The following is a 26,004-nucleotide window of genomic DNA, read 5'->3' on the forward strand; positions in this document are numbered from 1 at the left end:
CGCTATTGTTGTAATTATATATTATTATTCTGGGAGTGAAAAGATTGTTTCCACTGATGGCATAGGGGCACTGCAGAGGGCTTGTTGGGACTCATGGACAAGGACACGCTTCACTTAGAATCCTTGGGCTGAAGAACCATGTACACACACGTTTATAGCACTTCATACACATTTACTCTTGAGATCTGCTTAATTTAGACTAACTTTTGTAAAGTTTCTATGAAATTTGTGTAGATTACAGAAGTGTGTAGATTTATTTAAGGCCTGTCTGTCTTTCTCCCCTCTTGCCTGTCGTGGTGTATTTTATGTTTGTCAAGTGCAGACACACTCCCCTTTTCTCACCCTGTTTTTTGGGGTGACCCCAAGGGGTGGGGCTATGACTGGCAGACACCCGCTGACTTTCTGCTCTCCGGTGACCCTTGACCTCTGGTTTAGAGGGGGCGTGAGCGGGAGGCTGGGAGAGTTTATTATTTCCTGTGTTTCCTACTTCTTCTTCCTCTGAGTGGCCCCGTGGGGGGCGGGGGAGATGATATGTATGTATGTATATGTTTGATGCTTTGGTTTTCAGGTCACATTGTAGCTAAAATGCATGTTGGGAAGGTAGATTCATTCATAATGCAACATTAACTAGATTTTTACATCCAACACTCATCCAAAGCCTGCGTCACAATGTTAAGGTGTTGTGGGTAGTTGACAAGGCGTTGCAGTGTGGTTGCTAATATGTTCTTGTGTTTTTTAGCACAATGCAATTAGGTGTTTGGGGTGCTATGAATGATTGATAGGGAATTGTTATGTGGATTGTAGGGTGTTATGAGTGGTTCCCAGGTGGTTGACAAAAGAGCCCACTCCCTAGTTTGGTCTCAAGATATAGCCCAACTCGTGCTTCAGTCTAAGTTTTGGGGATTTTTTTATTTTATTTTGCTCTTTTTATTGTTTAATTAATAGGACGCTTATTCTCAGCAGTGTGCATAATTCGAGCTATCGTGTCTTTAGCACACTATAAGAAATAGTAGCTAATAATGATGCTCGTCATAGCAAGCACTGTTAAAGAAAAATGGTGAAGAGAAATAAGCAAGACAGGAGAAGGTATTAGTACGCTTGAGTGTGAGTAAATTTGAGCGTGTGTGTCCTGTCACAGACCTGTTCAGCTCTAGTGGTCTCACCCAGACATCACTCCTTTAATTTGACCCAGTCGAGTGGCCTGTCCTTTGGGGTGATGTTGGGCTGGGCACAGAGCCCCATGGCACCCACAGTATGAATATCACAGCTGGGTGGCCATTGTCCGCCAGCCCCTGGCCCAAACTACACTCACAGACCAGGAGCCTGTGATCAAAGGCCCTCCGGATTAACGCAGCCCAGATACAGAGGACCGGCTCTAGGGGTGGGATGGGTTCAAAAGCAAAGAAGAATGCTCCTAATTACACTCCTTTCACTCCTTTCCGTGTCTCACCCTTTGGGTGCTCCCCTTGTCTTCCTTTTAGGGCGTTTGAGATTGTGAGTGTGTGAATGCCATGTGTAGACTCTTCAGGCTACAGTGAGTCTGTGAGAAAGCAGTGCACTGTGACAGGATAGTGATATTAAGAGTAGACCACAAGCAGATCCCTTAAATGCAGTCCATCAGAGATGAGCAGAAATGAAGGGGGCAAAAGAGAGGAAGGGAGAAGATGGATTGTAGGTTGAGGACGGGTGGGGGGCATAGAGGTTCAGGAATTTCTGTTTCATCAGAGAAGCACTTTGTGGGAATGGGTCATAGATCAGCAGAAAGAAATTTCTCATCGGGGGAAGTCTGTGTGAGATAATGGCTTGTATAAGGGGATGTGTCATAAAGATTATTAACAGTATTGTTTAGGATTAACTGTAAAATGTTTGGTGTTGTTATTCCTACAAGCTGAATCTCTCAGCCAGCTACAGATGAAAGATGAAAACAGTGCTACTCGATATCTGTATAAAGAGTAGGCCTATATGTGGGTAGCTTTAATTATTGGTGCTTACCATTTACTACCATTTACCAATTATTGGTGCTTACAATTTGTGCTACAGTCATGAATGTTACATTAATTTGTGTTTCTTTTTTAAGATACGTGTGCTATGACCTTTCTAAGTGATCAGACTTGCGTTTTTCATCTGGTGAATGATAATATTCTAAAAAAAAATCTGTATTATGAAGATTTTCCTCCACAATCAACAAAATGTAGCAAAATTCTACACATTCTATGTTTGGCTAGTGACTGCCTTTGTTGTCATTAACCATGTTTAGCCTTTTCAGTCATCGTATTGGCCATGAATGTTTTTTTCATATTTCTGCTTTGTCTTTATGCATTTCAGGTGTGGAGTGTGTGTGGAGGGGGTGTGTGTTAGGCCCCAGGTTAGTGCACAGAGGTGAAACAGCGTCATGGAGGACGGTGGCCTGAGATTATTGTCCGCTGTGCTGTGTGTGTGCCATACCCTCCTCCTCAACTGCCCATGTGAGTAACACACACACACAAAAAAAAAAACCTTAGCACACACCTATGTCGATCAATTGGAATTGAAACCATGTACAATGGTCCAAACTAGTCTTCTCAGCTGGTTTGAAGGAATGATAATTATGGATTATAGTCTGTTGATCTATTTCCTTTCTTTTCTTTCTCTGTCTGTCTTCTTCAGCTGTTCTGTCTCTCTCTTTTCGTGTGGAGCCTCTCTCTGTGGTTCAGAAGCAAGGCGGAGCGGTCCATCTGCATTGCACGGCGCGTCCAGCTACAGCCAGACTCAGCTGGCTATTTCAGGGTCGACCATTAGACCCCGGCCACCAGTCTGGAGTGGAACTTAGTCCAGGCTCCCTCTCACTGCCATCCCTCCAACCGGCTTTCACGGGCTCCTACCAGTGCATGGCTCACTCCGAGACAGACTCCATCATCAGCCACCATGCACGAGTGCTCATTGCAGGTAGGCGCATATAATCACACTCATAGTATGCTGACAAATACACTCTCAGTGCAGCTGTAAGAGCAACACTCCTACAAGAATGCACTTCAAAGAGGTTGCTGGTGAAGAAAGACAGGAAGTATCAGAAGGCTGATTTCTCGAGCCATTAACACTGTTAGAATGGCCAACCATAGATGAGTGTTGGAAGGGAAGGAAATGGGTCTTTCTTTTCAGTCTGGCACTTTTCCAGACACCTCTTCAGCAGTATCCTTAATGAGCCCAGGGTTTTCCTGTGTCGTACTGAGAACTGATGCCGGGAAGGGCGACCTATCGGACGCAACCCCTCTGCGTTCGACCCAGGGTCTGATCAGGGTTGCAGATAAGGCTGCATTATTCAGTGGAAAGCACATGTTCTCTGCCAATCACAATCCAATATAAACACCTCATTGACAGAAGGTCTTTGTGTGAAGTGCTGCTGCTATGAATGGATATACCAGTTTATTACACAGTTCTCACAAATGTTTGATTATGATTGGTCAGTTGCCACATTTTTGGTTAGATATTTTGTATAATGATTGTTGAACTTAATAATTTACCATCTGTGCTAGTTTCCTGTCTCTCATACAACGCCACAGCTTCCTCCTTCTACTTAAAATCAATATTTTGTTCATTGTTGTTCATGTTCATTTATTGGTTTACTTCATAGGTAGTCATCTAAAAAGCAGGATAATGTTCAATCAGCTGGTCATCTCGCAAAATAAACCCCTTCAGAGTTCTTTTACACATTGCTGTGAAGTGATTGAGTACTCTTACGGTTTCTTCATTCAGATATTGAGGAGTTTGCGGAGACCCATCGGAGATCATTTACTGTAAATAAGGGAGACACTGCTGTTATTGAATGCCCACTTCCTCGCAGCAATCCGCCTGCTCTGCCACGCTACCGGATACGGGGGAAATGGCTGGAACAGTCTACAGGTACAGATGAGACGGCCTCAAATGCCAAACCCTTCAGAAGCACATGAAGATACAATTGAACAATTCGAAAGTTTGTTTCTTTTGTCTATTTTTCAGATGAGTATTTAATCCTGCCCTCCGGGAACCTTCAGATTGTGTCAGTGTCTTCAGAACATCAGGGCATGTATAAGTGTGGTGCTTATAATCCTCTAACCCGAGAGACTCAAGTAGAAGCTCATGGCACTAAACTCATAGTCAAAGGTTGGTTGAGCAAACTCTATTAGTTTTTTCTCTAGGTATCACAAAGTTTTGAGAGTTTAACATCTGATTTCCCACATAGTTCATTGTTTTTATAAATTATGATGCTGTAAAAATAAGCAGCTATATATTCTGAATGTTTTTGTTTTCTGGGTGTGTACTGTAAATTTAAATTGTTTGTAATATATCTGAAAGAATGAAGAATTATGGATTTAGTAGAACAATCTTGCAAATATGATGGGAAGATAAAACGATTGCATTCTTTCTTTCATGTAGATTCAGAAGGCTCTTCACCTGTAAGGATTGTCTATCCCATCACCCCTCGCAATCTTACAGTGGACCAGTCTGGATCTCTGACCCTAGAGTGTGTCGTATCAGGAAGTCTTTCTTCAAAAGTCAAATGGTTTAAAGATGGGGCGGAACTTTCAATGAGCTCCAAATGGATGTTGTTGCATAGAAACCTGGTGTTGAATGACGTTCAACTGAGTGATGGAGGACATTATTGCTGCTCTGTTCTGACTGACCGTGGAGCTGTGGTCAGCTTCAACTACACTGTGAATGTGCATGGTAAAGAAATATTATTAATATCCCGTCATGTTACCAAGGTTTAGGGTAGCTTAGTCCATGTAGTTCAGGTTCCTCTCAAGTTCCTCAACCATTTTATTGCTCACTGCATGAAGGTTTTCCAATTTCCAAGTCAGAATTTCAAATTTCCTACTTGGAAAATATGCAATAAAATGAGACATTTTATGAGACACGGTCATATTTGCTCAGTAATAAAACCTGTTTTGCAAATGTTTGTACAACTGCGCAACAAATGGAAGCATTGCCATTTTGTTTCTTTATACATCATTTCCAAACAATGAACAGCAGAATGATCGGATGACGGTAATATTTAGAAGAAATATCCCACATTCCATCATTAATAGTTCATGTGGAGTATTATTTCATTATGTGTATAATAAATCCAGCACGCTTCTCCTCTTTACAGCACAAGTAAGCATCCTGCGAGGTTTGTCAGATCAGGCTGTGACTGTGGGCTCCTTTGTGAGATTTACCTGTGCTGCCAGTGGTAGTCCAACCCCCAAAATCACATGGCTCCACAACTCTGCCCCTCTCTCGTCGTTACCCCACCTTCAAATCTCTGGCCTCTCCCTTCATATATCTTCAGTGACGGTTCAAGATCAGGGAATCTACCAGTGCCTGTTTGACAATGGCATTAGCTCTGCACAATCGGCAGGAAGACTCAGTGTTCAATCAGGTAAGACGATGCTCCACTGCACTCTATAGCAACTACCCAGAACACCCTAGCAAAACCTTCTGTTCTACCCAGAACACCCGTGAATGACACAATTTCACGTGCTTCAGTAATTTATTTGCGTTAAATGATTTTGAATTAATCTAATGTGTTAACTTTGACAGTCTAAATATATTATATTATATTATATTATATTATATTATATTATATTATATTATATTATATTATATTATATTATATTATATTTATATACACACACACACACACACACACACACACACACACACACACACACACACACACACACACACACACACACACACACACACACACACACACATTTAAAACAGTGTTTTACCAGCAGAAGATACAGGTTTACCATACAGTGAGTTGGGACAGTATATCCTTCCAGCAGGGCAGAGAGTTTAGCTGGAGTTTGGTTGGAGAAGGGGGAGTTGGGGTGTGTGTATTTGGCTGGCAATGAGAAGGCTGTGAGAGCGAGCTTTGTGCGTGCTGTTGGGGATAAGCTCTTGGACAGCGGAATGTAAGGAGTAACTACACAAGGTTATGACGAGGACCAGACCACCCAGCTGTCAACATCACACACAACTAGCCCTATATTTATTAATACACATCTCTCTCACACACAGCCCTACCCTGACCTCCTCTGAGGCTGTTCCTCAGCCTTGTTTTGTGTCTCCAAACATGATTGATAAGCTTAGAGATATGCAGACTTCAGAATAGATAAAATATGAAGGAGGTCTTTTCCAAATGTTGGCTCGTATCACTTTTTTCCTGGCTCAGCTACAAGAGTGATTTATTTTGCACTGATAAAATTCAGGTCAGTGTAAAAGCAGAGTTGTTTATGTTTAACGGCAAGATTTGAGATAGATATGTAATCCGTAGGCTGCTGGAAAAGGAATAAACAGCATTAGACGTGATCCACTATTTTGCGAAGGATGCTGATTGGACTTATGTTCTTAAAGACCCCATGAAATGTCTTGACGTGTGCTGTTTAATTTCCTGTTCTTGACATGGTTTAATTTCCTCGTTGTTTTATAGGCTTTAGTTTGTCACAACCATTGACAATGCTATTCCTATAGTCTTTCCTATTCAAAGGCAGACAGAGGGGCATGATCAATCTAGAGAGCATTTGTTTGGACAGAAATGTGTATATGCCCCAGTGAACAAGATGAGTCATCAATATTTTTCATTTGTTTTCCTAGTAGATAATTAAATCAATTTTAAGGCCTCCAATAAGCCTTCCTGGTGAGTTACATTTACATTTACATTTACATTTAGTCATTTAGCAGACGCTTTTATCCAAAGCGACTTACAAATTAGGACTAAATAAAGCGAGTCATCATGAAGAGGCAAAAACAACAACAACGCAAGAAGTGCTCAGAATACAAAGTTCAGGCATTATTCAGAGTAGCATAAGTCTGATAAGTGATGTTTCAAAGGATTTTTTTTTTAATTTTTTTTTTTTTTTTTTTTATGAGGTTAAGTGCTCACGGAAGAGATGGGTTTTCAGCTGTTTTTTGAATGTTGCCAGTGATTCTGCATTCCGGATGAGGCCGGGGAGAGCGTTCCACCAGCATGGAGCTGTGAATGAGAATGTTCTGGAAAGTGATTTTGTGGCTCTCTGTGATGGAACCACGAGACGTCGCTCGTTGATCGATCGTAGGCGTCTGGTAGGGATGTAGACTCGTAGGAGTGAGTGAAAATAGTAGGGAGCTGAGCCTGTGATAGATCTGTAAGCAAGCGTCAATGCCTTGAATTTGATGCGAGCAGCGAGAGGTAGCCAGTGCAGAGAGATGAACAGAGGAGTGACGTGGGCCCTCTTGGGCTCGTTGAAGACAAGACGAGCTGCAGCATTTTGGATCATCTGTAGAGGTTTTGTTGCACATGCTGGAAGTCCGGCCAAAAGAGCATTACAGTAGTCAAGCCTAGAAATGACCAGGGCCTGGACCAGAAGTTGTGTTGCATGCTCAGTTAGGAAAGGCCTGATCTTCCTGATGTTGTGCAGTGCAAACCTGCATGATCGAGCTGTCTTTGAAATGTGATCTGTGAAGGACAGCTGGTCATCAAGCGTTACTCCGAGATTTCTGACCGACCTTGATGGGGTGATTGATGATGACTCTAGCTGGATGGTGAAGTCGTGTTGTATAGACGGATTGGCAGGGAGGATGAGAAGCTCAGTCTTTGCCAGGTTGAGCTGCAGGTGATGTTCCTTCATCCATGTGGAGATGTCCGCCAGACAGCTTGAGACCCGTGCAGCTACTGTGGGATCATCTGGTTGAAACGAGAGGAAGAGCTGTGTGTCATCAGCATAGCAGTGGTAGGAGAAGCCGTGTGCCTGTATGATGAGTTGGGATGATGTACAGCCCGAGCGCAGTCTGAGGCCTGACTGTTCCTCTCAAACTCGCTTTCTGTGTCTCTGTCTCTCCCTTGTAATGTTTATATTGTACCCTGTGCGCCAATCATTAATGATCGTGCACATGTGAGTCACAAAGGAGAAAGACCTACTGTACAGAAAAAGAGACAAGATCAAAGCATCAGAACAATATTTACTGTATCTTGCTTTCATTAGTGGTATTTGCTAAGGCACGCATCACTATTACTATTGCTCATACTTACGGTTAGGGTTTTGAACAAACCCGTAACTTAAGTAAGTATAACTTAAGATTTGGCTCCAGTACTGTTTGTGCTATGGAAATGAGTACCTCATATCGACTGGTAGATGAAAAAGGTTGAAAAAAAAAAAGACTGTGGGCCAGTCCTAATACCCACACTTGCAGTCTTTGCACTTGACCACTTGTTTACATACATGTAGCATTTAGGCCCAAGTGTTCAAGTAGTTGTAAATACCACATGTGTGTAGAACTTTTGTGGAGCTAGTGTGCATTAAGGGCACTGAGCCTCTGTATTGTCTGACCTAGGACAGTCTTGCACACATGCTCTTTCAAGTGGCCTCAGCCGCAACTCTGGGCATTGGGACAGGCCCATAGACTTATTTTGAAGGAGGAACAAGAGTCAGACCAGAATACCATGACTTGGAGGTGAGCTCTGTACTCGTGCCAGTAAGCAGCTACACAATGTCCCAGCAGCAACCATGCAGATCGCCCTAGCACAGGGGTGGGCAAACTCATTCCTGGAGGGCCACTGTCCTGCAGAGTTTAGCTCCATCTCTAATCAAACACATCTGAACAAGCTGTTCAATGTCTTCAGGATAACTAGAAGGCTATAGGCAGGTGAGTTTTATCAGGGTTAGAGCTAAACTTCGCAGGACAGTGGCCCTCAAGGACTGAGTTTGCCAATCCCTGCCCTAGCAACAGCCTGGCAACCTCAAACTGAGTCCTAGCATTGTTAGTATTACTCAAATTCTGTTCATTCTTTTTAAATGCCAGGTGTAAGACAGTGGCTTACCCTTAAATTATTCAGGGCTTGCCCTATGGCTCAAACAGGACATGATTGGAAGGTGGGTATGTTGAGCTGGTGTATTCTCTCTGGTATTTTAATGGCAGATGGGTGGAATGTGTGGTGGCTGGCTGCAGGCCCAGTTGGAGCTCTAGTGTTACTGACTCTGAGGCTGTTTGTTTTGTAAGGTAAACCAGTGCCACACACCAAACAACTGAGAATGAGAGACCCCAAGAACCAGCAACAAACCTCACCTCTCCTACAACTGCTTTTCAGCTGTTTGGCTGGGAATATTCAGTTGCTATCTGATTCTTACTCCGCAGTGACTTGGATATTGTAATGTGTATTGTGTATACAACATGTGCAGTGCACGGCTACTCAAACATAAAAGAAATCCACACGTGTGCAAGTTTATGTCATCTTTCACTAAATCCAAGTTCACAAAAATTCTGTTCAGATGATCGACTGCCAAGCCAGTGTCAGAAACTAATGTTGCTTCTAAATAGCATGGATTACCAAGTGGACAATTCTGGTGGGGTTTAAGAAAATAACTAAATGAATAATAGAATGTTATTAAACATTCCTTCGCAGCTTTTTTATTTTAATGCCAAAGTTGAAAATGTAAATGTTTCTAGTCTTGCATATTGCAAAGTACTATAGCTGTGTTTAACAATTATATATATACAGTACAGTACTGTGCTAATACTTGAAAGGTAAATTGGTAACACTTTTAATTAGGGCTGTCAAAAGATTAATTGCGATTCGCATCCAAAATAAAAGTTTGTGTTTACATAATATATGTGTGTGTACTGTGTATAATTATTTTGTATATATCAATACACACACATGCATGTATATATTTAAGAAATATTTGCATACATATACTGTATATATTTATATATAATTTATATTATATATAAATATAATTTTTTTTGTATATAAATTACACATTTTTCTTAAATATATACAAGCATGTGTGTGTATTGATATATACAAAATAATTATACACAGTACACACACATATATTATGTAAACACAAACTTTTATTTTGGATGCGATTAATCGCGATTAATCTTTTGACAGCCCTACTTTTAATGTGATGTAGTTACACGTTACATTGTATTCACTATAGTAATAACAGAAAATTATGCTGAAGTTCAAGCAACTAACCTAACCCTAACCATAACCTTACCCTATAAGTAGTAAGTAGTTAATTGATATTACATTTTTATTCCTCTACAGAACCACAGTCTAGTTCCATGTCTGGAGTTCCAATGGAGACGCAGCCTTCTGTCCTCCCTATCCAGAGTGATGAGGGTGATGAACTGTTCCTCTCCATGGGCGAGGAGGGGCTTGGAGAAACTATAGGACAGCCCACTGAGAGAATCAACGACAAACCTACGCCAGAAGCACCAATCATAATCAGCCCACCGCAAACGCACAAACCCAACATGTATGATCTGGAGTGGCGAGCAGGTCGGGACTGGGGCATCCCTATCAATGCATACTTTGTAAAATACCGCAAGGTAAGAAATCACAAAGTACGCTCATATATTTTCCGTTATTAATGTTTTACTGATGTACTTCTTAAGAGGGGCACAAAATGTAGGCTATTATTACCCCGTCAAGAATGACTGAATCTCGCTCCACCCTCTTCTTTTTCCTTGACGTTAGTTATAAGGTCAGATTTATAGCTATTAGATTTGAGAATGAGCACATACTCATAACAACGCCCTGTGCCGTTTATTGCAAAGTCAGTGCTAACACAATTCAGCAGTCTTTGCCAGCCAAGAGCGTTTTGGTAAGAAGTTGGTCATTTCCTCTTTAAAAGCCTGTGTTTTCTTCAATAATAAGCTCCCTTGACTAATAAAACTGCTCTGGTTCTTTTCAAGATTGCATTGGCAGCGCTTGTCACATTGGCTCAGGAATAAATGACATAGCTTGTGCTCTCAGGAATAGTTGAGTGGGTTTATCTTTTGTTATGATTCAGAGTAGGACAACAAGAAAGAAGTTACTGTTCTTTGTTGAACTTTATGTGCAGTATGTGCAAAGTCAAACACAGAATATGAGGGTTGAAACGAAACGGCCATGTGCTTGAGATCTCTGCATACGGTAAGACTGTTCCCTGATTGTGCATGTGCTGTATTCCCCTGTAGGTGGACGACATGGGGAATGTGGTGGGGAACTGGCACACAGTGCGGGTGCCAGGCAGTGAGAAGTCTCTGCCCCTGTCTGAGCTGGAGCCATCCAGCCTGTATGAGGTTCTGATGGTGGCCCGCAGCGCCGCAGGAGAGGGTCAGCCCGCCATGCTGACCTTCCGCACTGGAAAGGGTGAGAACATATATACATAGTACTTTGCAAAAAAAAAAATATAATACTGTGTAAAAGTCTTGGGCATGTTAGTACAGTAGTAGTTTCACCAAAATATTTTCACACTGCCTGGCCAAAAAATAAAAATAAAATTCTGTTTTGATTTAAATAAGCAAATGCTTAAGAGTCTATGATTGGATCATTATTGCAGTGATTATTATGTTTCTAGCATGTTAAATGTTTGGCAACAGTTCATCTAACACGAATTTATGGAGTGTGTAGCTTTTCATTTCTTAAACCACCATGTAGGAAGACACATCATGGCCATATTCCAGGATGACAATGCCAAGATTTATCAGGCTGGAATTTACGAAAGAATATTTAGGAGGGAGCATGAAGAATCATTTTCACACATGAATCGGCACCTCTAAGTCAAGACCTTAAATTCATTGAAATTCATTGGGATGTGCTGGAGGAGACTTTACAGAGGGCTTGACTCTTGCATTGTCAATACAAGATCTTGACCAAAAATCGATGCACCTCTTGATGGAAAAAATGTTGTGATGTTATTTACATCAAGAGATGCAATTTTTGGTCATTATTTTTCTTCATTTGAAAGAAATTAATATATTGATTAAATTTATCAAAAGTGACAGTAAAGATGTTACTTTTATTTCAAATAAATGTATTATTATTAAAAAATAGTTTTTTATCGTTCATTGATAATAATAAGATAATTTATTAATAATAGATTTCTTGCTTACCAAATAGGCATATTAGAATGATTTCTGAAGGATCATGTGGCACGTGATTTTTTGCCATTACAGGAATAAATGACAAAATATATTAAACTAGAAAACAGTTATTTTAATTTTCACAGTCAAAATGTTACTGTTTTTACTTTATTTCTAAGCAAATAAATGTAGCCTTAGTGAGCATAAGATACTTCATTAAGAATTATATTATTAATCTTAATGATCATGCTGTATCAGCATTAGGAATCAAATTGATTTTTTTTCTTTCTTTCTCTCCCTCTCAGAGAGAACTTCCCCCAATAAGAATCCCTCCAAGGCTCCAATTGTGTCTCTTCCAGAGAAAGTGCCGGAAGATAAAACCACTAACACTTATTATGGAGTGGTTATACATGACAGAGGTAAGAGGACATCCCAAAACCATATTGCACCACTTCTGCTTACTAATTATCAGTGATATACTTAAATAAATTAAAATCCTGTCATGTGTCCTCTGCAGACATGCCTATGCTGCTTTTCCCCCATATAGTGGAAACATATTGTGACCAGGGTCTGTTAAGCTCCAAAAAAGACAAAAAAACACTACAAATTTAGTCTACACAACCTTTTTATTTTATTTTGAGTCTTCTGAAGCCATAACATAGCCTTATGGTCACAATAGAGTGGTGCAGGGATGACAACACAACCCGGAAGACTAATTCTTCCCTCGATCCCTCGAGATTTTCCTATGGGCTTTTTATTTATTTTTATTTATGAGTAAAATAAAGCCTGTGGTAACCATAACTAGACGCTACTTTGACGTTTTGTTCTACATCGTAATTTACACCCATACTGGAAACGCAAATTTTGAACGTTTTGTTTCTTTGTGAAAATGTATGTTGATTATAAGTAACTAGATAAGAACGTTTGGGCTGTGAGTGTGTGCAGTTTACGTTGTAGAACAAGTTAAGGTAAGTTTATCACTGGCTTTGTTTTACTTCTAAAATGAAAACCACCATTATAAAACCCCATAGGAAAGTCTTTCGGGTTTTGACTTCATCCCGGCACAACTCTGTAATAAGAGTGCATAAAAGTTGTTCAGAATTTCTTCTTTTGTGTTCCATTACAAAATACGACATAAGAGCAAGTAAACGATGACAGAATCATTTTGGGTGAAGTATTCTTAGATTGTGTGTGTGTGTGTGTGTGTACACATTTAAATCCTAATGGGTTTGGGCCCACTGTTATTTGCCACATAAATTTTGCTCTGTCTTTCTCTCTTTGCTTGCGTCTCTGTGTCTATGGCTCAGAGCCCATTCAGTAAGTACTCAATTGACTCTGGCATGCTGTGGATCTGTTATGTGTGTTGGTTTATTTTATCTTCGTCTGCTCTTTTGGTCTTTTCACTGATTGGATGTTAAGGTCACATTTTGCACTTGACATAAAAGCTTTTTTTTTTTTTTGGGAAAACAGAATAATTAGGGTTTAGATTGCATTTACTTTTTACTAACTTCTGATTGGTTGGTTTCATCCCTAAGTTCCCGAGGCCCCAGATCGCCCAACTATCTCTATGGCAACAGAAAGCTCCGTCTATGTCACATGGATCCCACGAGCCAATGGTGGCTCTCCAATCACGGCCTTTCGAGTGGAGTACAGGAAACAAGGCCGCAGTGGCGACTGGATCGTGGCGGCCGATAATATCTCACCACTTAAACTGTCTGTGGAAGTGCGTAACCTGGAACCAGGTGAGGGGAAAATTTGTGAAAACTTGGAAAACTGATTCCCAGACCTAATTAATATTATTTTAAAGTACTACATTTATAGTTTATAATAACAATTGTTAATTAAATATTGTTATTCATATTTATTATAGTTTTATCTAATTATTTTAATGATAATAATAATATAATAATATTACGGTAAGTATTAAAAAGTATAATACTAGTTATACTTTTTTTATTGACTAAAGAATTAAAATCTATGTGTGTTTGTAAATCCTGTTACATGCACTTGAAAATGTGAAAACCTGAGAAAAAAATTTTCATAAAAGAAAGTGGTTTACTGGGGAAATAAATGTATGATGGGCTTAATAAATCTTTTCATGACAGGTTCCACATACCGTTTCCGTGTCATTGCCATGAATAACTATGGTGAAAGCCCCGCTAGCGCCACCTCCAGGCCGTACCAGGTCTCCTCGTCGAATCCACCCGTCTCGAACCGTCCGGTCGCTGGCCCTCACATCTCTTCCACTGATGCTGTCAGTGATACTCAGATAATGTTACGCTGGACTGTGAGTATACTTGTAAGCAACCACACGAATGCATTAAAATCACATTCTGTAACTGCCAAATAATCTAAAATTACTCAAATTCATTAGCTCTGACACACAACCTGAGCTGCCCATCTAGCTTTTAATGCAGCGCATCATAAAGTCCAATGCTGACACAAAGGCTTTTACTAACAGTAGGCAACAAAATATGCAACTGTTTTGGCTAAAATAAAGGCAGCTGCCTATAGAGGCGGTAGACAGCGAGGCAGCTCATTAGGTTTTGGAACAGTTTCTGTCAGGCACTCAATAACTCATCACTGAATAAACTGAGAGTTTTTCTATCATTCTATGCTTCTGTATGTTTATTATTAGCACATTAATCTTTAAAAGCGCCTCGCCACTTGTACAAACAAATGTTGTTTCTGTTTCGGGCCTGTTGAAGGAATAACGCTGAACCACACATTAGCAGCTCAGGGCTTTAAACTAGCGTGTGTGTTAATGGCTTAGACATATGCCTTTTATATCTAATGGCCAAATTTAATTATACTCACATTTCACGCTTAATTCGAAAATGAGAGTGTAAAAACTGTCCAGAACTAACCACATAACAATCCTCCCCGGTTTGTTCTTCTCTGCTGTGCCAGTTGTGCCGAAGTGTTTTTCAGCACGTTAGCAGAGTTTTTGTGCGTGCACTTAAAAATGATCCAAAATAAATTTGAGCAAGTACATAACCAGCCAGTGTTCAAAACTATCTGCTTGCCTTAGCGCGATTCAAAACGGTAAGCTTGTAATAATGTTTTTAATTCCAGTGCTACTGGTGGAATTCCGCGGGGAAATTCGAGCATATCTTTGCATCATTACGTCACATCTGTAGGATGTTGGCGGTGGAGATTTATAGCCTTTTCTCACAGCACTTGATATAAACTTCTCAATTATGATGGCGGATCCAGAAAGGTTCAAACGACAATTACTAGTGACAACTGGAGATTCACCCGTTGTAAAATGTGAAAGACTTCGGACTTCGAAATTCAATCTGTTCATCATTTATACCAAACGTGTCTCTTCAGAAAACTTGGACTAAGAAACTTGGACATCGTTTTGTGAATTAGGTCAATGGATTCTTTAAAAGGATCAAAGAATTGTATTTACTAATGGGACATTGCCTCTGACCGCTCCATTTTGATATTTTTAAGGTGCTTTTTTTGTAGCGTTCTTTCCCATTCACTTTCATTGTATGTAAGAGAGCACCATGACAATCAGCAAAACATCTCCTTTTCAGTTCCTTGAAAGAAATAGTCATGTATGGAACGGGATGAGGGTAAATAAATAAAAACAGAAATATATTTTTTTTGATAAACTAACTCTAAAATGTTAGCTAGCCAATCATAACAAATGTCATTGACGTCTAGAAGTCTTAAAGGTACAGTAGCCAAAAAAATGATAATTCTAAGGGTCAGAAGTAGGGTCTCTTTTAGTAAAAATGGATGTCTTGATTCTAGTTAACCTTTAGTTAAGTTCTGATTTTTGATGGCATAATTGTTAGCGAGTGTATAATAAGGAAACAAAAAATATATAATTTGCTTTTTCTTTCACTCTCTTTCATAGTACACTCCCTCCAGCAATAACAACACCCCAATCCAGGGATTCTACATCTACTATCGGCCAACAGACAGCGACAATGACAGTGATTATAAGAGAGATGTGGTGGAAGGTGAGATCATGGTGTCTGTCTTTGCTCCGTTGTTGCTCTTATTACACGGCTACTTTCACAATAAATAAATAAATGTGCATGAAATATTGAAATTTCATTATGTGAGAAGACTCTGCAAAAAAGATACGAGGGACATGAAACAAACACAGCTGTAGAGTGCATAGTGCCCGCCCACTTTTTCAGCAGCGTTTGTTCTGGAAGTATTTTTTCCATTCATTTTTCCCATTGGGATAAAAAAAAAAAAAAGTATTTGTCAAAGTGTTACAAGCCATGAACCAAACCAACCAGCAATGAGGTGAATCACAACATTAATAACTTTTATTTGAAGCAACAAAAAATAATAAGTGATAATCGGACAAAAAGACAAAGGTGTATTTATAATATAAAATATATAACTATATATAACTATTCATTTAAAGTGGTTGATTATATCTAAATCTATAAACAATATATTTTAAGTTTATTGAAAACTATTCCTATATATATACACACACACACACACATATTTAAGTATTTCGAGAGCATAGGGAGGTTAACTCGAAAACTTATTTCACAGTGCTTCATGGGAGTGGGCGGAGCTAAAGAGCTCTTTTGGCTTAATTTGCTCCCTGCGACTCTCTGATTGGTGGAATTTTTTGCACAGCATAATGGATGATATAGTTTTTCACCATAAATTGTACTGTTAAACATGATTAATTTTAAAATAAGTTGAAATAATGTGGACAGATTGCTTGCACAAAAGCCTATACCATCGATTAGCAACCCCTGACCTCAAATGTCTGACTTACAAATCCCTGTGGAGTTTTTCCTTTTGAAAACTGATTGCTACGATCTGTGGGAAATCCGTTGCGTGGGACAATGGTCAGTTGTACAGTTTAGTAGTCATAACACACAAATATTTGACAGATAAGTGCTACGATTGACCAATCAGAATGAAGCATTCCAGAGAGCCGTGCAGTATGAGTTTTTAATGTATATTCTGTCTCAGACGGGGAGGGACAAGGAAAGCGTAATCTGTTGATTGATGTGTAGTGAGTCCTGCGCTCAGAGTAATGAGTCGGTGTAAAATGTGTTTTTAATAAATGGCTGCCGCACTAATGGGCCTGAACTGAAACCCAACACTGACCGTTCAGAGAAGGATTCGAGTTTCTGAGAGGAATGTTAACTGCCTCGCCTCTCCTCCGCCTCCTATTTTTACTTTTTGCACCTTTTCTCTCTATTCACATTGGCCCCTCAAACCTCTCCAAACAACAAGCGGTCAGAAACACGCTGGGCAGAAAAGATGACCTCATAAGTCTCAGCTTTTACAGAAGTATCTCAGCAGTGTGTTGTATAGATTGTTGGTCTTAAAGTTAATGTGAAATGTTGTTTGCAATCCATTTTGCTTACATCATCTGAAAGTTCTCAGCATTCTACGTTATCAAAACTGAAAATACAACTCACAATCATGTATACAATCTACTACATGCCCTCTGTCATTTGATGGATAGTTAATACTTTTTTTAGCAAGAAAAGGCTTTTTAGTATAATTCTAAATATGTTTAATATGTTTGTGTGTGTGTGTATAAAATATATATCTATATATCTATATCTATATCTATCTATCTATCTATCTATCTATCTATCTATCTATCTATCTATATATCTATATATCTATATATATATATATATATATGAGTGAGTGAGTGAGTCTTTTTGACCGATTCATCAAAATCGGTTCACTAGAGTCATTTGTTTCTGAATCAGACTTAACTCGCTGTGATGTATTTTTATTTTTGTGAACAGCCACCAAAGACAATGCACAAGAAGACACTTTTATTTATTGTATTGTTTTTAGGTACTTTATTAATTCAGACTGCAAACTCTCAATTTATATATAATTTATTTTGTCATGTTACAGTTGTTTTTGCCAAAACACTGGTGTGTATTATGTGTGCAAGGGAAAAAACTGCATCAAACAGCCTGTGATGCTTTTCTCATGTATGTGTCTGTCTGTAAGTGTTTGTTTTGTGTTTTTCTCTTCCATTGTGCAGTACAGCAGCTGTTCGTTTAGTGTACAGTATGCCTTCACTGTTAAAAAGAGAAGTGAGCTACACAAATAAAATATTGTGGAACAAACTGTAATTAGAGAGCTGGCTCTCAGCATACATGTGTGAGAGGCTGCGGCGAGCGGCTGCTACGATCTGTGTGTGTGTATGTGTGTGTGTACGTACGCAGGGCCCTGAGTGTGTTCAGTGGGAATACTGGAGCCAGGCCAGAACAAACGTTAAGCTGCCTTATAAGGAGCCTGTCTGCAGCAAAGCAACTGTCTGAATCCTTCTGGGACACTGTGAGAATGAGAGTGCGAGAGTGTGTGTGTGTGCAAGAGAAAAATGAGATTGAGCAAATGAATTGTGGTTTGGAGAGAACAACACATGCTTTGAGAAAAGCCTTCTCATTCAATAGTCACTCTCATTGCCTTCCTTTTCCCGCCTCCTCCCCCAGGCTTCAAATTCTTGCATATGATTGGTCAACTCCAACCTGAGACGTCCTACGACATCAAGATGCAGTGCTTTAACGACGGTGGCGAGAGCGAATACAGTAACGTAATGATCTGCGAGACCAAAGGTGAGAGGCTGAAGTACTGTCACAGGAATGCTATACTTAACATGTAGACAGGAACCCATAAAGCCCCTGTGGTAATGACAGAGGAAAGCGAGCTATCGTTTTATTAGTAGCTAGACAAAGAGAGACATTGTGCTGCGTCTACTTGACATCATTCACTGATAACTGCCCTTAATGCAACGCTGTTGAAATCAAACCAGAGCGTCATTCACAGCCAGAGCAAATAAAAATCATGGAGTGCAAACAGACCGGCTGCTACCACAAACTTTAGGACTGACAACAGATGCATTGTTATATGCCAGCACTTGCTAGTGGTGCTTTATTATTGCTTATACTTGGGGTCAGAGATTTGGACAAACCTCTAATCCTAAGTATTAAAGCATTAGTATTAAATGGTACAGAATTTATCCCACCCCATTAGTTCTACAGACATGAATGGTACATCAAATCGTGCAGCTTATTGAGGAGAGATGCACTGTTCTAAGCGATTGGCTCAAGATCGTTCACCTTGCGCACAATAAATGGGAGGAAAAGTAATCCATAGAGTAGAATATTACAGAGACTTGGGGTGGGCTTTCTTGTGATTTAGAAACCACTGATAACACTATAGAAATAATATAGTAAATGTGCTAAAGCTCACTCCAAATACTCTAGCAACCACCTAAAACACCTTAGAATCTGCATAGGAAAGTGCTAAAATCACTTGAAACACTAGACCTTATGCGCCAGAGAAACAAGCGCACAGCCATCTTCAGATTATTGTCTTTGAACTTCCTTTTTTTGCGCTAGCTCTGTGTATCTCTATGGCATCGCTGTTGAAGAGTAATTAGCTGGTGAAGTGGATTTACTTTATTTTAGAGTTAATGAAAGTTATCATGAGCATTGTAATGTTTGAAGCGGATGTCATAACAAATGTCAGTAGACCGGCAAGGCCGACAAGCACTGCAAAGGGGCGGGCCTACATCATGTCTACAGCAGGTTAGCAATGACCTACTTTGATCTGAAGCAAAATTGGACAAAAAGACAAAGGTACAAGACTGTCCACTTTACAGCTTTAATGAGAGAAAGATCGACAATCCATTTAAGCATTGCAAATGATATAATTCAATTAGAAATGATTAAAAAAACAACAACTATTGATTAAAAGGTGTTAATTATGTATATAGAAACAGCATATTTTATGCATACAAATATTTGAGTAGTTTGAGAGCATTGGGAAACTGATTCTTCATCATTCACAGTGCTTCATGGGAGTGGGCAGAGCTAAAAAGTTCTTTTAACTCGATTTGCTTCACCCGAAATCGCGTACTGTCTCAAAAATATGTTTTATATCGGATCCGCCATGTTGTTACTGTCACATGACCTACCAGCTTCAGTTGCGTCGCTTCAGTGCCATTCACAAATCCTCTCCCGTGGCACACTTCTTTAAAAAATAAGTTTTCGTTGAAGTACACACATACTTTGTTGCAGATGAAATTCACATCACACGCACTATGTGCCAACTGTAACGTATGGGTAAAAAACTAAGTATACCTTGGGATTTTAGTATTGTGACTTTTGACTGGGTAAGCACCATTTCCTATATATATATATATATATATATATATATAAACACTATAAAAACGAAATCACTAACCAATAAATGTAGAGCTTGTGCTATATTCTCTTGAAAGACATGTTTCATCCCCTCAAACTCACTTTGTTCTCTTTCTTTCCCTCCAGCCCGTCAACTTCCAGGTGTGCCCAGCCAGCGCCCCATAACCCCTCCAGGGTTTTCCCCTGCAGATACACCCAGCCAGCCGGGCGGCCTGCTCTACCTGATCGTGGGATGTGTTCTGGGCGTCATGGTGCTCATTCTGCTGGTCTTCATCGTCATGTGCTTGTGGAGAAACCGTCAGCAGAACAGTCTTCATAGTATGTGCCACATTTCCTGTTTACTTCCTAGGTTTTGTGCTTTTTGGGGCCACTGTGTACTTAGTGATTACTAAGAAAACTATTGAATTGCCATCATTGTAGTGTCCAAAAATCATTACAATATTTTGTTTCCTCATAATGTATATTTTTTATGGTGGAACATGTTACTTTAAGTATCAATTTCTTTTGCTGCTACCTTTATTATTTTATTTAGATATGTAGTAATGAGGCCAGCCGCGCTGTGTTGTTTTAGTTTATGCGGTATTTCTGTAAGGTTAAGAGAGTTTATGCTGTGTCAATAATGTCTTAATGAAATTGAGTTAGAGTCCACCTACTGATCCAGGCCTGGTTTTCATTGCCTCTCCTCGACTGCCGGCCCTTTGAAGTTTTCTTTCTTTCTCTCTTTTTTCCTCTTTTCCACTCTCAATGAGATTGAGTAACAGAGTAAACAGTGCTGGCCACAGCGGTGTGTATAAGTAGTAACACAGACACACCTCCCCCTGAAATAGGCCACAAATGGGCCTGCTAACTTTCATCACACACACTCCAGTTCGCTGCTAGTCGGTTTGGCAAAAGAGTTATGTTTCATATTCGTGCGTTGTTTCTTCAGCATTTTCTGTGTTATAATTTTCAATGTTGAAACAGTTGTGCTGCCTAATATTTTTGTGGAAACCGTGGTAATTTTTGATGAATAGAAATTTTGATCAATTAAATGCATCCTTGTTGAATTAAATTATTAAATTATTAAAAAATATATATATCTTTTGAAGGGTCGTGTATAATAATTACAGAAGAATTTGCTAATATTTTTAGATGGAGTTTAGCTTGTCACACATGTCAACTACCCATTAAAAATGTACTAACGTAAAAATATTCTGTGTAGAATACGACCCTCCAAGTTACCTGTACCAGTCTGCAGAGATGAACGGTCATGTTCTGGAATATTCCACACTGCCTGGCTCCAGCCATGTGAATGGAAGCGTGCACACGGGCTGTGGACACACCGCTCCCATGATGCCCCAGGCCTGCCATCACCTCCACCACAAATTGCCCAATGGTCTGGCTCTGCTGAACGGATCAGGAGCCCTGTACCCTCCCGGGCATCCTCACGCACACGACGCCTCTCTGCCCCACAACACCATGGAGTACGATCACCCACACCCTCATCACCTTCGTAATGTGAGTAATAGTTTGTGCATGTGCGGTTGTATTTATTTTCTGGCAATCGAGTAGAAGATACGTGCCTGACATTTTGGTTCCCATATGGCATACAGTTTTCGTGTCATAGCTGTCACTATATTGTGGAATGCTGTATTGACCAATCAGCATCCAGAAGCACTAAAAAAACCTTTTATAATGTGTACATACCGTATAGTGTGTACATGGTATAGTGCAGTAAATTCATATTTAATTGTCTTTTACTTTGTGCATGTATGTTCATGGTTGTCTAAATTGACCTCTAACAAATTAATTTAATCAAATTAAGTTTGATTAGATGCATAACCTTTGAAAGTGTTTTCTCCTCCCTTCTGAAAGTTAATATGTGTATATATACTGTATATTTGGAATAAATAAGATTTTTAATGTTTTTGAAAGTAGTTTCTTATGCTCACCCAGGCTGAATTTTATTTTATCAGAAATACAGTAGAAACTGTAATATTGTGAAACATTATTACAATTTAAAATCTCTGTAACACTTTAAAATAAGGTATCATTTGTTAACATTAGTTAATGCATTAATATGAACTAACAGTGAGCAATATTTTTGTAGTAAATAAAAATAGGTCTGTTAATTTTTTGTTCTTAGTTAATTCACTAATGTTAACAAATACAATGTTGGATTTTAAAAATGTATTAGTAAATGTTGTAATAGATATTAACTAAGATTAAAAAATATGTAGAAATATTGTTCATTGTTAGTTCATGTGAACTAATATAGGTAACCAATTAAACCATATTGTAGTGTTACCAAAATCACTGTTGTCCAATTTAATTTTCTTTTTAAAATATATTTTAAAATGTAATTTATTCCTGTGATGGCAAAACTACAATTTCAGCATCATTACTCCAGTCTTCAGTGTCACATGATCCTTCAGAAATCATTTTAATATGCTGATTATTATTGGTACTCATTTAATAATAGATCTTTGTTAATTGTCATAATATTTAATAATATAATATAGTATGTCAGTCAAGTATAGTCATCTATAGCGGTCCATCTACTCTACTTTTCCTATAGCATAGCATAGCATAGCATTGTGAGACTGAAAGTACAGACATGTCATGTATAAGTGTAGTGTTTGAGTAATGAGAAATGAAATCTGACTTTTGTTGTTTGTTGTGGCAGGGAGGGGGAATATACACTGCTCTGCCCCAGAACGATTCGTCGGACTGCATGAGCTGTCAAAACTTCTGCAACAACAACAGGTGAGAGAGAGGGAAATGCAATACTTGAAAAGTCAAGCCCAGTAGCTTGTTAATGTTTGGTGTTTACATGCCTGCAGAATTATGTTTTGCGCTGCACGCCTCCAGTCAGCAAACCAATCATCTGTTCCATCTGGTTCTCATTTCACCCCTGACCTGAGCTTATTCTCTTCTGGGCTAAACACACACACACACACACACACACACACACGCATGGCAACTCCTCTCGTCGAGGCTTGTTTGTGTACTCTAGTGTGTCCGGCAGTAACAGTTTACACTGAACGCACCCTCGCTACAGCCTTAATGAGCGGAGTGTTTATTTAGCCGCGGCCGACGGGGGAGCAGAGGGAAATCCTTCTGAATGGAGCTGATATCAGCGCACTAACTGTGTGCATCTGTGCACACTTTATATCCATGATTACTTCTCGAGTGCATGTGTATTTATACTCGCAGGTATTGTTTGTTTATGTGTTTATGTCTACGTATGTGTGTGTTGAAGCCTCTCTGTCTTATCAGCATGTGCAAACACACAGAGACACAGGCTGTTGAGTCTGGTCAGGCAGCGTAGAGACTTGCGGAAATAAATCTGTGATCTCAGATGCAATCAGAGTTTGAATACAGCAGAGATGCTTGTTGCAGCTGGTGCACAGGCTCAAGCTGTACTGTAAGGAAGACATTCATAGAAAAATTAAAATGCCGTCGTTTAAAAATCCTCTTACCAAACCTGTATGATTTTCTTCCGTGAAACATAAAAAGAGAAATTTTGAAGAATGCTCATGCTGCTCTTTTGCATACAACTAAAGTATATTGTGACAAGAGCTGTCAAACTCCACCAAAAGCACCTTTGAAATATAATAAAGGTAGGTATGCATGATTAAAGTCAATTATTTGTTTACAATTACCATATTTTGACATTAAATGACCTTTGCTGTCATCAAATAATTCATCTTTAAAAGACTTTAATAACTTTAACTTTAATAACACTGTTAAATGTAATCTTTGCAAAAATATAAAAGGCAATTAAAAAAATGAAACGCTTAAAATGCAAATATAAATTTTTTATACTGTGCATTATAATGTTGTGATGCCTAAATTCCTAAATTTACTCCTGTGAAGTATTTTAAACAATTGATTTTAGTTTTTTGTGTTTTGATTTGAATTTATTTACACAATATATTACAGAATTTGAATATTGCTCATTTGTTGGTTATTGGTCATAACATAAAAATAATAGTTTTAATATGTTAAGATGCGTCACACTATGTTTGACACCAGTCTGTTAAAACCATTAAAAAATTGTTACTCGAAATGAAATAAATGTTCAAATAAAATAAAAATCGGTAAAAACAATGTATTTTATTTCTTGTAGTTTGCCAAGGAAGCATTTGTCATTTTCATTTAATCTTACCTTGATGTACTAAAATAACTATAACTAAAACTGAAATAAAAATGTATATAGACAGAAAAAAAAATATAATAGTATCTCTATGATACTAAAATAACACTGTTTCTCACACACACACACAATATTTTTTAATTCAGAAGACTTGAAATATAGCACATAAGTCATATGCACTACTTTCATGGTGCTTTTTGATCAAAATTATGTCCATGCAAGATTTGAGTAGAAATGCTTCAAAATTGGCAAGAGGACATACATTTATAGATTTGTTTTCATAGGAATATCTGGAAAATGTCTAGATTTAAGTTTGGTTCAAGAAAGTCAAAGTGTGCAGTGCAGTGGCCATCATTTATGTCTTGCGTTTGTGTTTTGTGGACAGGTGTTACACGAAAACCAATGGCACTTTCTCGGGCGGCACTCTCCCCCTAATGCACCGCGTGGCGGCGCGCCAACCCGACGGGCTCGAAATGATGCCCCTCAACCCCGTTTTGTCTCGCTGCCATGGACGTGACAGCCCACAGCTCAACAGCTCCCAGGAGAGAGATTCAGCCGAAGTGGCGGAGGAGGGCAAGACTCCACCCCTTTCCCAGAATTCCCCTTGTCTGCCTGTGGAAACAAAGTCCACCCTCGAGCAGCAGAGAGGTGAGAGAGTTTCAGCGCTATAAAGAGCTCTCTGATTCACTCCACACTCCCTCTGAATGAGGAAAGTCAGTGTTTCCTCTTGCTGTTCAGGAAATTACTGCATTGGCAAACTGTAAATTACCCATCATGCAATATTATTTTACCTGACTAGACTGCTGCATACTGGAGCTGGTGCATAAATCTTGTCTATCTATTTGTGTGTAACAGGAGTTCAGCCCGCGCATGAAGACTCCGAGGGTCCCGTGGTGTGTTGGGAACGGCTGGGACTGCCTGATCTGGACTGTAAGGATAAAACAGCCTGGATCTCTACTGGAAGCTTGACTGGAGATTTCATCCAGCCTACAGTGCAGGAGATCTGAACATATCAAACGTGCATACACTCTAAACACAAGAAAGAGTACGAGAGAAATTGGGAACAGGAACATGGACACATTAAAAAAAAAAGGAAATGGCCAGTGATGGAATGGTCAGAGACATTGTGTGATTTGAAGTGGACACCAAACTGACTGCTTCCAGAGCTGGAGAAGACTGACGAGGGAAAGCAAGATGGAAATAAATAGAACGAAAAGAAAGAATCAAGAGACTTTTGTGCAAGGATGGTGGAAAACTCAAAGGCTGAAACGATCCCATTTGTGGGAGGACTTTTAAAAGTAAAAGCAAAAACTCTTTAGATGACTTATTTATTTTTTTGTAGTAGTAAAATATTATTTCATATGAATGTATCTGTTGTAAGAAAAAAAAGTTTGTCTTTTATATTATTTATGCTTTTTTTTTTTTTTTTTTTTTGGATGAGAAACTTATTTTTTGTTCTTTATTTGTCTTTATATTTTTTTGTTTGTTCCACACAGTGTGGAGTTTAGCCATTGTATGTGTAAAGTTTTGTTATAATATAAAGAGAAGATTAAGTATTATGTCTATCTATATCCTTCTCTAATGTGTTAATGCTCTACCTTACTATAGGGCTCTCAAACTACCGAAAATGGATGAATAATAACAGATTTATATGGCCCCTCAAAGTGGCTTACTGCACCCCTAAAGCACATATGGAAATGCACAGTTGGAACCTAGAAAGGTTCCATGCAAGCATAAAATTTGATCGCTTTACTATAATCGATAAAGCAGCCTGAGGGATATTAGAAATATCTACTAAAGTGTCCGGCAATCGCAACAGCTCTTTGAAGTTTTCCGGAGTCAATCCCGCAG

The 26,004-nt window shown here is 39.1% G+C and overlaps 1 protein-coding gene across 1 annotated transcript in view; it reads left to right on the forward strand.

Moving 5' to 3' along the window:
• cdon (cell adhesion associated, oncogene regulated) overlaps positions 1-25,717 on the forward strand; it is a 39,819-nt gene extending 14,102 nt beyond the window's left edge. Inside the window, exons 2-19 of the mRNA XM_084409163.1 lie at positions 2,326-2,465; positions 2,647-2,925; positions 3,733-3,879; positions 3,976-4,119; positions 4,393-4,683; positions 5,108-5,377; positions 10,037-10,320; positions 10,951-11,125; positions 12,144-12,257; positions 13,374-13,580; positions 13,944-14,125; positions 15,710-15,815; positions 18,300-18,422; positions 20,142-20,333; positions 21,217-21,512; positions 22,681-22,760; positions 24,539-24,801; positions 25,009-25,717. Coding sequence (XP_084265289.1) covers positions 2,393-2,465; positions 2,647-2,925; positions 3,733-3,879; positions 3,976-4,119; positions 4,393-4,683; positions 5,108-5,377; positions 10,037-10,320; positions 10,951-11,125; positions 12,144-12,257; positions 13,374-13,580; positions 13,944-14,125; positions 15,710-15,815; positions 18,300-18,422; positions 20,142-20,333; positions 21,217-21,512; positions 22,681-22,760; positions 24,539-24,801; positions 25,009-25,160 — 3,378 coding nt within the window. The 5' untranslated portion in view covers positions 2,326-2,392 and the 3' untranslated portion in view covers positions 25,161-25,717. The remainder of the gene's footprint in view (positions 1-2,325; positions 2,466-2,646; positions 2,926-3,732; positions 3,880-3,975; positions 4,120-4,392; positions 4,684-5,107; positions 5,378-10,036; positions 10,321-10,950; positions 11,126-12,143; positions 12,258-13,373; positions 13,581-13,943; positions 14,126-15,709; positions 15,816-18,299; positions 18,423-20,141; positions 20,334-21,216; positions 21,513-22,680; positions 22,761-24,538; positions 24,802-25,008) is intronic.
• Positions 25,718-26,004: the final 287 nt, after the last annotated feature.

This window comes from Rutilus rutilus, assembly GCF_951802725.1.
Source record: "Rutilus rutilus genome assembly, chromosome: 5".
NCBI classification, from domain to species: Eukaryota; Metazoa; Chordata; class Actinopteri; order Cypriniformes; family Leuciscidae; genus Rutilus; species Rutilus rutilus.